The sequence below is a fragment of the Nicotiana sylvestris genome, chromosome 10 (assembly GCF_000393655.2).
Source record: "Nicotiana sylvestris chromosome 10, ASM39365v2, whole genome shotgun sequence".
Lineage (NCBI taxonomy): Eukaryota > Viridiplantae > Streptophyta > Magnoliopsida > Solanales > Solanaceae > Nicotiana > Nicotiana sylvestris.
In genome coordinates this window covers 166724177-166738366 of record NC_091066.1, presented here as the reverse complement: position 1 = coordinate 166738366, position 14190 = coordinate 166724177, and the positions used below count along the sequence as shown (strand labels likewise).

At 33.4% G+C, this 14190-nt stretch overlaps 1 protein-coding gene across 1 annotated transcript; it reads right to left on the bottom strand.

Annotated features, from left to right (window-relative positions):
• Nucleotides 1-753: 753 nt before the first annotated feature.
• LOC104245254 (alpha-xylosidase 1-like) lies at nucleotides 754-10479 on the bottom strand. Its single transcript, XM_009800839.2, has 3 exons — nucleotides 10138-10479; nucleotides 8626-9317; nucleotides 754-2847 (listed from the first exon to the last, which is right to left on the bottom strand). Exons 1-3 carry the CDS (start codon nucleotides 10359-10361, stop codon nucleotides 968-970), a joined length of 2796 nt encoding a protein of 931 aa, XP_009799141.1. The 5' UTR covers nucleotides 10362-10479; the 3' UTR covers nucleotides 754-967.
• Nucleotides 10480-14190: the final 3711 nt, after the last annotated feature.

Below are 14190 nucleotides of genomic sequence, written 5' to 3'. Positions count from 1 at the left end.
TTTTTGGGATTAAAAAATTAATAGTGACACCGAAGTATCCATTCTCCCCTTATCATATTGGAATGAGCCCAGCCCAAAAATAGAGATTCAACAAGTGTTCCTTAAACCAATAGAACAAACTTAGGAACTACTTTGCTAGTTGCTACAGAAGAGTCTGATCTAAGAATCTAACGGACTCACAATGAATTCAACAATACAGTATGTTTGATAAAACAACAACAACAACGATTCAGTGTAATGCTACAAGAGAGGTCTGGGGAAGATAATGTATATGTAGACCTTACCTCTACCCCGATGAGATAGAGAGGCTGTTTCCGATAGGCCCTTGACTCAAGAAGACGAAAAGACGAAAAGAAACAATATATCAGTACATCAATAAAAAACTATGGAAATAATAACACAAGAACCAGTAAATAGATGAAAAGCAGAAATAATAACCAGTAAATAAGGCCCGACACTATGAAAACAAAAGAGTAGTGTAAACACAACACTGACCACTAGCAGTCTAAGACAAAATCCTATCAGCCTAGCCTCACACTGATAGACTAAATATGCTCAACTACCTCATAACCTACAACCTTAATACTCGACCTCCACAGCTTCCTATCGTGTGGCATGTCCTCGGAGATCTGAAGCCTCGCCATATATATGTATATATGTTTGAGTTGAAAGTAGTGGTTGCAAATCATAATTAATAGATTTTAATAGTGACCTAAACCATAAAAAAGAATTTGAATAAACACTGCATAAACATTGGTAAAACACTTTGATTGGATTTGTCAACATCAGAAAGAAGTACTCTATTACAGAATGCATAAATTAATACACTTGAATCTGTTTGCCTATTTGTATGAAAAAAGAAGAGCTCACTTTAAACTCAAATCTCATTTTCATCAAGAACAATATCACTACTTAAATATAACATAGGCAATATATCCACACAAATATATAGAAACTAATGTTATTCTCAAGGTGAAATCCCCATTTTCCAGGACATAACAAAGTTTTTCCCAACTGGTAATTCTAGTCCTTGAATATCTACCATCATACTCTTCCTCTTATCGCCTCCCTCCTCGAGTTTGTCAATATACTTGTGTTCTTCACTAGTAAACTGCACGTTCGAAGTATCTGTAACTTCAGTTCCATCCACTAGAATTTCAAACGCGCCTCCAACTCGATCCAAACCTAACACTGTAACCTTCTCAATAGACCATCCTTTGTCCAACGCGTATTTGCTTTCTTGAACTTCAGACCAAATCTTCACTGTTCCATTGCTGGTTGTTGCATAGAAATCGATATACGTTGACTGTCCATTTCCTAGCTTCATCTCTGGAAGCTCATCCTCGTCGAGGAAAAGCTTTCCTTTAGCTTCCCCCTGGGTTGCCCCCAGTGGGAAGGCTACGACAATGGTAAAAGGTGTCATTCTTGCTTCTTTTGTTAACATCCCACCGCGCTGCATTGGTATTATGGCGTTTTGGTACAAATGCACGTTGACTACATGCAATGGTGCATCAAGTGTGAGGTAGTGTGGTTCTTTTGTGACAACAGCCTGTGTCATGTCGAATAAACTGTACCAAGTGCCCGGGGGGAAGAGCGCTTTCACCTCAGTTTTACCTCGTTCTAGCACCGGAGAAACCATGACACTACTTCCAATCAAGAATTGAGTACTCAACTCGTAAAGTTTTGGGATGTTCGGGAAAGAGAAGAAGAGTGGCCGAGCAATTGGTGCACCAGTAGTGTGTGCTTCATAGGTCAAGGTGTAGAAATATGGTAGCAATTTATATCTCATACCTAAAGCATTACGAGCAGATACAGCCACGCTTTTCCATTGGTAAAGTTCCTGTCTTGGCGAGTAGTAGTTTGCGTGATCCCTTGAGAAGGGATAGAACGCGCCAACTTCAATCCAACGGTTGCAGAGTTCCTCAGTAGGCGCTGGATAAAATCCACATATGTCCGAACCAACCATAGGAACACCAAATATACCAAAATTCAAGACTGTAGAGATTGAATACCTCAAATCTTCCCATGTTCCTTTGTTATCCCCTGTCCAATGTGCAGCATAATGGCCCGAGCCAACAAACGTGGCACGAGACAATATGAACGGACGTTTGCCCTCTAACGCTTGAAGACCCTTGTGAGTTGCAATAGTCTCAGAGAAACCATAAAGACTATGAGCATCATATTCCCTAACTCCATTGTAATGAGTTGCACTAGTGGCAATCGTTTTGTAACCGATTGGAGCTTGAATTCCAGAAGCGTTTATCTTATAAGGCGGATCATCCCACTTTGTGCTCGTTACATTCTTGCAATCCAGGCAACAAATCCAACCCGGACCTGTGCCATTAGGACATATCCTACCTTCCGGGATCGTGCACAAACCAGTACAAAAGTTAGAAACTTCATTCATGTCAATCCAAAGGCCATCAATGGGTGCAAGTTCATGGAACCGTCGAATTTCATCACCCCACCACTCAACTGTTTTCGGGTTGAGGAAGTCAGGGAAATGAACGGCACCAGGCCAGACTTGTGCTAAAAATGGCTTGCCTTGATATTTGATGAAAACATCATTGGCAATACCTCTTTGATAAACACCATAACTTTTGTTAACTCCAATTCCAGGATCATTAATCACAATATAATGCATGCCTTCGGCGTGGATTTTTTTCAAGAATGCCCTTAACTTTGGGCCAGGGTAGTTGACAGGGTTGAGAGTGAAATCCTTCTTCCCATCCATGTGATCATCATCATTCCATATTACATCAAGAGGGATCTTTGCTTTCTTGTAATTGGCAATAACATCTTCAATTACAGATAAATTGTGGTAACCCCATCTGCATTGATGGAATCCTGTAACAATGAACAAGTATAAGAGGAAATATTGAATTAGGCCATGAATCTTGAATACAAATTTTTTGCAAACACCATAGTAGCACATTCCACCGAGGGTCTATTGGAAACAGTGTGAGATTAGTAGCACATTCCAATTTTAGCAGTAATTTAGTATGTTATGAATATTAAAATGTCCCCCCTCCACCCCCTTCTTTGATAACGATGTCAGTCCACTAATGATAGTGTTCGCTCTGCGTCTAGGCCCGCACGACTTTAAAATGCGTCACTAGGGTTTGTTGTCATATGATTAGGCTTCTAGCAGAAATGAGGGTAAGACTGCGTACAATAGACCCCTTGTACTCTGGCTCTTCCCCAGACCCCGCGCATAGCGGGAACTTAGTGCACTGGACTGCTTTACCCACTTGTGGGAATTCAACGGGTGGTTGTTGTTGTAGGATCTAAGACTTGTTTACTTATATACCCAACATCTCTCTCGTGTTTTGTCAATGTGGGATTCTCCAGGGTGTCACAAACGATTATGTTTGGACGCACACATCGACTATTTTTCTACGTACCTGCTACCTCCCACCAGCAGCAGGTATCGAGTAACTCGTCATCTTAAATTCCCTTATTCAACCATGAGATGGAAACCACATATTTTGATATATTTTCAAGAACCTTTTAGTTAAATGTCTAGAATTTTATCAAGTCCGATTATAATTAATGGTTTTGAACCATTTGCATGACAAAAAAACACGAGACACTACAGTTTGACTAGCATAACTAAAAACCAAGAACTCCTGCATCAAGTCATATGTCTAAAGGACAATTCATAGTAAATCAATGATGAAGTTAATAGCATTATTGAGTATCAACTTGTTTGTACAACTACCGACAGTGCTACTCTAAGATTTCTATCAAATGAGACTTTAATTGAACAAAAGATAAAGTTTAGCATTTTGATTAAAATTTGATGTGATTGCTCAAATTTACACACATGTAGGGAAGATTACACCTACTACCACTACAGCATCACGCAATGATCTAAATGACAGTGCTTTTCTGTAGGACAGTTGTTGCTTTGTGCCAGAACCAGCTAATGGATGACACTACGGGTTTTTGAGTAAAAACAAAAGGACTTTGACTTAAATATTTATACAATCAAGCAATGTTATTCGAACTTTTTAAAAATATAGTCGGGTGTATATCGGACTCTTCAAAAATAATGTATTTTTCCCATTTTTCGAGGATTCGACACAGATAAGATATCATATTTAGACAGTCTATGCAACATGGCAATTAAGTTAATTATAAAGTAATTACAGGTAAATCTCTCATGACATGTTGATTAGTAATCGGATAAACACAATAACTAACCTAGTATTACATGTTAGACTGCACTAACGACGTATATATAACATAAAATTAAAATATATAAAACTAATTCCTTATTGATACTAAAACTAAAATACTACTCTCTCCGGCCCACAATAAGTGACCATTTTACCTTTTACATACCCATTAAGGAAAAACGAACTCCTAAAGAAAAAAAAATGTATTTACTAAATTAACCTTAATTAAACCTTGACACATTGGAATATGTAAATAAGGGCAAATTTTGAAAAAATAAAATTAATTCCTTATTGATTATGTAAATTGACACTTATTTTGGACCTAAATAAAAAAGTAAAATGGTCACTTATTGTGGACCGGGAAAGTAATAATTATAGGTACCGTATGATTTTTAGGTTACTTTTTTAATTATATCCCCATTAGCTGTAGGTGATTAACCTACTATTACATGTTAAACTACACTAACAATGTCAATTAGTAATCTAAATTCCTATAATAGCCTAGGGGAATAAATTTGGCACTTAAAAATAGTTCAATAATTTATTTATTTTTCAGATATATTTAGAACACTGAAATAATGGGGACAAAATTTTAAAAGTAGCCACAAAGAGGCCCCCTAAAGCAAAAACGCTATAAATGTGAAGCTTTAGTGCATCCTTTTTCTGTGGGCCTAAAAGATTTTTTCTATGAATGAGAAAAATAGAGAGCGAATGAATCAAAGATTTTTATTTTAAAGTCAAAAAAGTGATTTCCACTTTTCAGAAATAAAAGAGACTAAAAGGAAAATAGTAGTGATGACAAAAAAAAAATCAGAACTATTGGACCAGTCCACCAACTCATAAATATCATTAATTTCATGGATACTATAGTACAAATAATATTCCAGACCCCACTATGTGGGATTTTACTGGGCAGTTGTTATTGTATAATAAAAATAAATAATGACACATTTTAATCAATACCTACCATCTTGCCTTATCAGAATATGAACTTAGACAAAAAATCCTTTAGTAAATTAAGATACTTACCTTTAAAAGTTAAGCAAAATATTCTATCTAATGATGTGTATAATGCTGATTAGCCAAATAAAGTTAGAAAAAGTTTTTTTTTTTTTTAAATAAAGGATAATAGTCCACATCATACAAGATTTGTTTATCTACTCAATCATTTGATAGCAGCAATCATTTTCAAGTGTAATTATAAAATCATATTTCCTAGAAAATTTTATGCGTTACTCCCTCTTTTCAATTTATGTAGCGGAGTTTGAATTTCGAGAGTCAAATTTTTTAATTTTCACCCTAAAAATCTTAGTGCCTTCTTTCTGTTTTCGTCCGAGAAAATTTCATCAGTTATTATTAATCGGCATCCTAGATTTATGAGTAGAGATAAAGATATGACTATTGAAGGACTCAGAAAAACTTATTCATATTTAATATTTACATCAAATTATTAAATAAATAATACAAATATGAGTGTAGATGAATTTTTTCTAAGATAGAAACTAGGGGTGTACATAGGTCGGGTTGGTTCGGATTTTACAATTACCAAACCAAATCAACTGTGTCGGGTTATTAACTCTAAAAACCAAACCAAACCAATAAAACTCGGATTTTTCACTCTCGGTTTTTTTTGGGGTTTTCTCGGATTTTTTTCCCAGTAAAATCTTCGTAAAACAAAACATATAAATTGTGCTCAAAACATTTCTTTAGTCCTACTAAGATATAACTATATAAAGTATTTTCCAAGAAAATAATACAAAATATGAGGTATGTCATGACATTATCCTAAAATATTCAACAATAAAGACAATAAAATTATGTAATATAAATATTACTAATTAAAAAACCATAATAAAAATAAACATAATCTAAAAGTACTAAGTCATGCTAAAATAAATAGACTAATAATAGATTATTAATTACATGATTAAACTCTAAAGGAAAAATAAAAATAGGTTATGCATTTTTATCTAAATTATTGCAAAACAAAAAATAGATATTCAATACATTCTCGTTCGTAGTATTGAATTGAATATTTTTTGTTAGCATTAGTATTGATTTGATTTTGGTTTGGGTTTTTGCTAGCACTACTTAATTTACTAATGTTAATGGCTATAAAACTTATTAGAACATTCAAAAGTTCTAAGTTCAACCTTGAAATAATATCTCAAAAGATAAAATTATGAAATCTTTTAAAAAATATTTATAAATTACACCACAATATTTATATTTATATATTAAATATATCTAAAATTTCTATATATGTAATGTCAGGTTGGTTTGGTTTCGGTTTGACTTTCTTTAGTTAAAACCAAACCAAACCAATTATGGTCGGGTTTTTTTTCCAACACCAAACCAAATCAAACCAAACCATAGTCGAGTTTTTTTTTCCGGTTTGACTCGGATTATCGAACTGGTACGGTTTGTCGATTTTCTTTGTACACCCCTAATAAAAACCATGCTTTTTAAAATCCATAGCTAGTAAATTGAGAAAAATAATACTTAAGTGATTAAGCAATTATTGAGATGGTCCACAATGATAACAATTGCTATCCTAATTTTGTCCCTTGTACAAATCTCTTAACGTATGAAGGGCCAAAATAAATAGTAGATATTAGATAATATGAGGAACCGCCAAAATACTCATTGAAAGACAAGTCACGGGATTCTAACTTCCTACCTCAAAATGTAAGCAAATACTCAAAGAGGTGGACTTATCCTCAAACTCCCCACATGTCTATTGGCTTTATAACCAAAAGAAATTAAAGGTTGGACTTAAATGGTTAATCAAGAATTAGTTTCACATCAAGCCACATTACAACGGGCTATGTTATGTAAAAGTTTATCTTTTTTTTTTGGGTAATAAATAAAAGTTTATGTTATGTGACTAAGAAAGTGTACATTTTTTTTAAGTGTCATCAGATTAAGTTGATCGACGTATAATAATAAATAATTGTGTACGAAATTCCAATGGATATTATATATATCACATTTACAACAATAACAACGGCCCAGTATAATCCCATAAGTGGGGTCTGAGGAGGGTAATATGTATGCAGACCTTACCCCTACCTCGAGGGGCAGAGAAGCTATTTCCAGGAGACTCTCGACTCAAGAAAGCAACAAGAGACAATATATTAGTACCATATACCACATTTACAAGATTTGAAATGTTTCTAGTTCGTGTGATGTTATTTTTTCTATGATTTTTTATTGATGGTACTGATATATTATCTTTTTTCGTCGTCTTTTCGTCTTCTTGAACCGAGAGTCTATTGGAAACAATCTCTTTATCCCTCGGGGTAGGGGTAAGGTCTGCGTACACACTACCCTCTCCAGACCCCACTCTTGGGATTTCACTTGTCGTTGTTACAAGATTTGAAATTTTATAACCCTAGTAACTCAAATAAAATATGTCTAAACATAATATTAACCTCTAATTACTCATTTACCTACTTCAACTTTAAATGCTGCCTTTTTTCCCAACTTTAACAGCATATATATAGGCCCCTCCTCATACATACTAATATAGCTGAAACCACACCAACCAAAAACTAAATGTCAACAAATATCACAATTAAACTAAAGTAATCTCACGTCTTATCCCACCTTATCGCTCGTACCAAACGATCCTTAGGGATAGTATATACCCAGACCTTATACTATCTTGTTCAGGTAAAGAAGCTGTTTTCGGTAAACCCTCGACTCAAGCAACTTTAAATAATGCCTTTTTTTCAACTTTAATGGCATATATCCAGGCCCCTACTCATAGTACTAACTTAGATGAAATCATACCGGTGCTGGTGCATGCTAAAAGTGATAATACCCCCAATTAGTTTCACATTAAGCCACCTTACATCATGCTATGTTATGTAAAAGTTTATGTTATGTGCCCAAGAAAGTGGACATTTTTTTATGTTATCAGGTTATAAGTTGATCGACCTTTAATAATAAATAATTGTGTACGAAATTTCAATGGATATTATATATACCATATTTACAAGATTTGAAATTGCATGAACCTAGTAGTTCAAGTAAAATGTACGTCTAACGTTAGCTTCTAATTAGAGGCGGATGTAATGTTTCACCGACGGATTCAATTTAACTCATAACTTATAATGCGGAGTAAAAAATTATATATTAAAATTGTAAAAATATTAGATATGAACTCATAACTTTAAGAATATAATGAGTTCAATGCTAAAACCTTAAAAGTTGAAACCATAAGATTTAAACCCTGGATCCCCTCTGCTTCTAATTACTCTTTTACCTACTTCAACTTTAATTAAATGCTGCCTTTTTCCAACTTTAACAGCATATACTCAGGCCCCTACTCATACATACTAATTTAGTTGAAACAATACCAACCAAAAAACTAAATATCAACAAATATCACAATTAATGCCATTAATTGAAGTGAAAAAGATAAGACAAGAAAACTTACCAAGAGACCAATAGGGCATAGGAGCAGGCCTGCCTATAAATTCAGTATATTGATCAACAACAGCAAGAGGTGTGGGGCCAGCAAAGAAGTAAAAGTCCAAAATACCCCCAATCACTTTATATGTCAAAGAATTCCCTCTGTAAAATATATCCATTCCATTGCTATTTAGCAATAAAACTGCATGTGCATAACCTTCACCATTCAAATTCCTTAAATCCATATACATTGGATGTGAACCATACAAATCCATATTCAAATTAATTGCTGATTGGTCAGTTGTATATAAAGTGTAAGGGTCATTTGGGTAAATTTTAATACCATGGGGTTGTGTATTTTCACCTAAACCATATAATGAAGCATCTTTAGGTAATTTTGTGGATATTTCAAGATATTGGTCTTTAAATACCAAATTATTATATGGGTCTGAATCATCTGAACTTGAATTGAAAAGGGTTTGTCCATTTGATTTTCTTTTCACAGAAAAACCAAAAGGGTCAGTGGTAAAGCTGAAAATTAATTCATTTCCTGAATATTCTGAGACTCCTAGTGGAAATGGACTACTTTTTCTTGAAACACCAATTGTTTGTTTCAATAATGGAGCTTTTTCCCTTGGTAATAAATTGTATGGAACTTCCCATCTATCCTTCTCTGCATCTGTTATTTGAATCCTCAATCGATTATCTGTCTCATGCCTGTAATAATAATCACAAAAGTTACATAAACATTCAATTTTTACCAAGAATTAGTGCATAAAGATTCAACTTTATCAAGAATTCGGTGTATAAAGGCCAGTCCGGTGAACAAAGCACCCGCTATGTGCCGGGTTCGGAGAAGGAATGGACCACAAAATTTTCTTGTACGCACTCTTCCCCTGCATTTCTACAAGAGTTTGTTTTCACGACTCTTTATTAAGAATTAGTGCATAAAGATTCAACTATATCAAGAATTAGGTGTATAAAGGACAGTTTGGTGCACTAAGCTCCCGCTATGTGCAGGATTCGGAAATGATCTATTGTACGCAGCTTTAACATGCATTAGTGCAAGAGGTTGTTTTTATGGCTCTTTATCAAGAATTAGGTGTATAATCATAAAAATGTAAGCAAAAGACTGATATTTAAGTAGAAAAAATTACAGGAACGGGCCCATCATTCATTGAGCTGAACATGGGTGGAGCTAATGAATGAGCTACGAGTTAGCTTCGGGCGAACACAGTAGCTTTTGCTTATTTACTATCCTGTATTTGTCTTATAAAATTTATTAAATATACATAAATATTTCATTGCGAACACAGTAAGTAAAACAAACTATGAGTTCATGACAAATTTAGAACTCATAAACTATAAATTCTGGCTCAGTAATTAAGACGAACTATGAATTCATGACAAATTCAGAACTCATAAACTATAAATCCTGGCTCCGACTCTTGTTCTAAACCGTGTTCTACTGGCCCTCGAGTATTACTCGGTTATAGAACAGAATAATAAGAAAAATGCTAAGTGTTTGAATACTTACTTGACATAGAGCTGCAAGTATGGAATATCAGGGCCATAAATATTGTTCTTTTTCTTGATTTTGAGATGACCAATGAGGCCACCATCTGGTGATTCTTCAATGGCTATTAATCTATAGCCTTTGCCAATCTTGACTGGAGTTGTGTACACTAAATTTACACAAGAAATGCATATAATCAAGACTAACAAGAAATGGAACAATGGGAAAGAAGAGAAAGATTTCATGGTTTTTTGCTAGCTATGGGGGAAAGAATGAAGAGTGTGAAGCCTGAGTTTGGCACTTGGCAAGAGTAACTGTATAGGGGTTTTGTGGATTTATATAATAGGCAAAAGAAAAGATTTAATTTAATTAAGGAGTAAAGAGGGAGTCATAGAGTACATGTGAATGAAGAGAAGATTGATATCATCTCACCAATCTATCTTCTCTTTTGCCCATGTGACTTATGATGTTCCTTTGGCCCCACTTCTTTGAAAAATCCTTTTTAGTTTTCCTTTGGTTATATTCCCATCACCGGCGTTAATTGATGTAAGTTTTGAGGTTATGGGAGCAGCTGTTTTGAGTCATGGTCCGTCGAAAATGGTCTATTTACCTCATATAAGATAGTGATAGATGGACGGAGGGTATCGGTAAATCATTTAACAAACGATAAGGATAGTTTAGATCCCTTTTTTTGTTAAATTAATCAAGCATACCATCCAATAAGTCGTCGGGCTGGTAAAGTTGCAGGGCGCCAGCTCTAACGTTGTTCCAAGTAAGGCTTTTGCCTTATGCCCCCAAATTTTAAACCCCCATGTTTTTTAGAAATAATAGGTTTATATGTATTTAAAAAGTAATATTTAGTACTTTTCATATAAAAGTAGAGTTTTTCTGTAATAGTTGACTCAAATAAAAGAAGTTTTTCAAGATTATAATTGATAAAATCTTACCTGAGATTAAATGAATTGACTATATTATCAATTGAAAATGAATTATTAGAGGAAATCGATTATAATTTTTTTTTAACAACTTCACGTCTCGAAAAGATAGAAAAACAGACTCAAAAAAAAAAATACTCCATATCATAACTTTGTTTTAAAAATTTAGGCCTCACATTAAATTTTGGCTTTAGGCCATAAATGTTTTTGAGCCGCCCTGATAAAGTTATTGGCATGTGACCAGGAGGTCACGGGTTCGAGTCGAGCAAACAGCCTCTTGCAGAAATCAGAATAAGACTGCGTACGATAGATCCTTCTGGTCCGACCCTTCCACGGAACCCGCGCATAATAGGAGTTTAGTGCACCAGACTGTCTTTTTTATACCATCCAATAAGTCTTTTAACCCCCCCCCCCCCCCCCATATTTTCCCAGTTCCGATACTGAAGATGAATGGTCTTTCATGCTATCATGCTCTGTTTCAACAAAGCAGGAGATCTCTGAAGAAATGGGCAGTGGGCACATCTTTGTGTAAACATAGGGAATTGGAATATCAATTTCTTAATACAAAATCAGAGATGTGGTTCAATCTTGATTTTACGTCAAGTTGTTATTCCTCTGTCATAGTAAGAAAAATTGCTTCCCTAGGAGTTTTTTTTAATTTGTTTTTGATTAACAATGGATAAAACGCAATCTTACATTTAATACAAATCATGTAAACAGAGGTAGACAGTAGGATATAGTAAATAATATGATCTACTTGATAACTTGTGCCAATAACATTAATTAATCACGGGGCACAAGCTTGTATTACTATATTCATCTAATCAATCAAACATGCCAGTCAATTCAGCGGTGATTTAATTAGTAAAATTAATTGGTGCTCATTCTCTTCCTCTTTTTTTTTTTTTTTTTAATTTTATTATTTTATTTTATGTTAAAAATAACTCCTGCTAGATAAGTGTTAATTTACCCTAATTTATATGGCAACAATCTCAAGATCCAGGTCCATCATACGTATTGTCTGCTTTGGCCAAACACACTTGACGAATTTATTTCTTGGGCTACGTTATTATCGAACCAAAAAGTGCACATGATATATGGACTTGTGATATACCTTATAAAGTTACTATCACTTTTATCTCTCATTCCGATGTATGATTCGCTTAAGTGATATATGCATCTTTAGATTCTTGTCAACCTAAAAGCTTGTCGATCTTGCTTGACCCGCCCTCGTCGAACCATCCTTCATCATAGTCACAGTAAGGGTAAAAATATTTATGTACCCTAGTACTTGACACAACTAAGTATCTTGGCTAATATGGGTGGATGATCTGAAAAAGAATGTGACTAGCAATGTTATGGCCAATTAAATCACAGTAAACATGTAAATAAGTTTTAATTTAGTAGATGAAATCAAATTAGGCATCGGTAATTGCAGTCAACACTCCACTATAAATAGCATATGATGGTAGACCACAAATTATATAGTATATGTTTATTTAGGTAGCTAGTCGACATTGTCAAAAGAGACACAACAAAAAAATTAATCTAAACAACTGACAATTTCGTATACTCTTAAAATCAACTGAATATTAATCTCCTCCACTTATTTAGCTAGCAAGTATATTTATTCCTTAATAAGTGAGTAAAATTCGATTGATCTAAAATTTGTTCATTTTATAATCTTTATAAATAACCATCATTTCTTTTAATTTTTTCTTTACAAAAAAAAATATAGAACAAAAGAGACGAGACCTTGAGATTGAGAGTGCATTCAATTTGGAGACTCCAGTTCCAACAAATAAAATATTTAATAAGGTTTTGAGGTTTGTAGTCAATCTAAATGAGCATATAGAGGTGGTCCTTTTAGCCATTCTATGGTCCTCGTGTCTAATTTTGTCTCTGCTGAAATTATTGCATCGTATTTATAGTTTTATATCCTATATTTTTATATTTTAATTATACGGTTAGATCTCTCTGTAGAAATATATTGTTATGATATTTTATTATCTTCTATAATGATATTTAAAAGACTATTTGATAATTAAATCTTATTTGACTATTATAAATAAATAAAAACACCGAAGACCTCTTCTTCTTTTTTTCAATTTTGTTTGTTTTTGTTATAAAAGGTAATGAAATTATAAAAGGTTATGAAGCTGGTATTAGTTAGCCTAGCGAGATTTTCATAGTTATTTTTGTGTGATACTGTCTCTAGAGTCCAATGAGTAGGTATGATTGTAAATAATTATACTTGATTGAATAAAATTTTCCATTTAACCAAAAAAAGAAAAAGTAATGAAATTATTTGAGTAAGAATATCATATAGTGTACCGTTATAACATCATAGTAAAGTATACCATAAAAATTCAATTCCAACAAAAAATTTCCCCGTATATAATGAAACATTGTTAAATAAAAATGATTGATATAGAAAAGTCTGACTATATTTTGATTGTACTAATACATTGCATGAGCCGGTTTATTAAAAAGTTTGTTTGCGTTACTTCTATCAATTGTGTAATCACGTACATTATATAAAAGTATAAACAGTTAGAATAACGAAGTATTGTTTTCACAGGTCTGTAAATAATTATACCAAAAAAAAAAAAATTGTGTGCTCTTATATTAAGTCATCTTATTTAAAATTTTAACAATTAAAAGAGAAGCACTTTATATATAAGACCTTGCATCTTATCGTGTGATAGAGTGATATTTACTCCTCCCTCTTTCTTGGTAGGTAATAGGTATCATCAAAAAAAGAGTAAAAAAGGGAAAAATTACAAAAAAAACGCCCACAAAAGTTACGTATAAATTGGGTTTAAACATTATTCATGCAATAGCGTTTTGTACAAATTCACGTGAAATCGAGGTTGCTAACATGAAATGAGCATTAGGCCTCAACCTTATTAGATAAGTTACATAGTGTAAATAACGTACTCATTTTTGGTGCATGTGTGTCCAACTATACAATTGATTATAATTAACATAAATTAAGACTACACAATTATATATTAATTAATTATGACTAATTATATATCTTGTGTGAAAAAAAAACACATGTACTTATTTAATGTATGTTCCAACACGTAAACTTATGGTTTGATATAAACATCATCGGCAGATAAGGAAAATTTTT

Excerpts from the sequence above, each read along its gene's own strand:
- LOC104245254 (XM_009800839.2), bottom strand. The coding sequence starts at position 10,361 with ATGAAATCTTTCTCTTCTTTCCCATTGTTCCATTTCTTGTTAGTCTTG. Across the intron at positions 9,318-10,137 it reads TACTTGCAGCTCTATGTCAA|GCATGAGACAGATAATCGAT; the intron begins GTAAGTATTCAA and ends TTATTATTACAG. Across the intron at positions 2,848-8,625 it reads TATGCCCTATTGGTCTCTTG|GATTCCATCAATGCAGATGG; the intron begins GTAAGTTTTCTT and ends TCATTGTTACAG.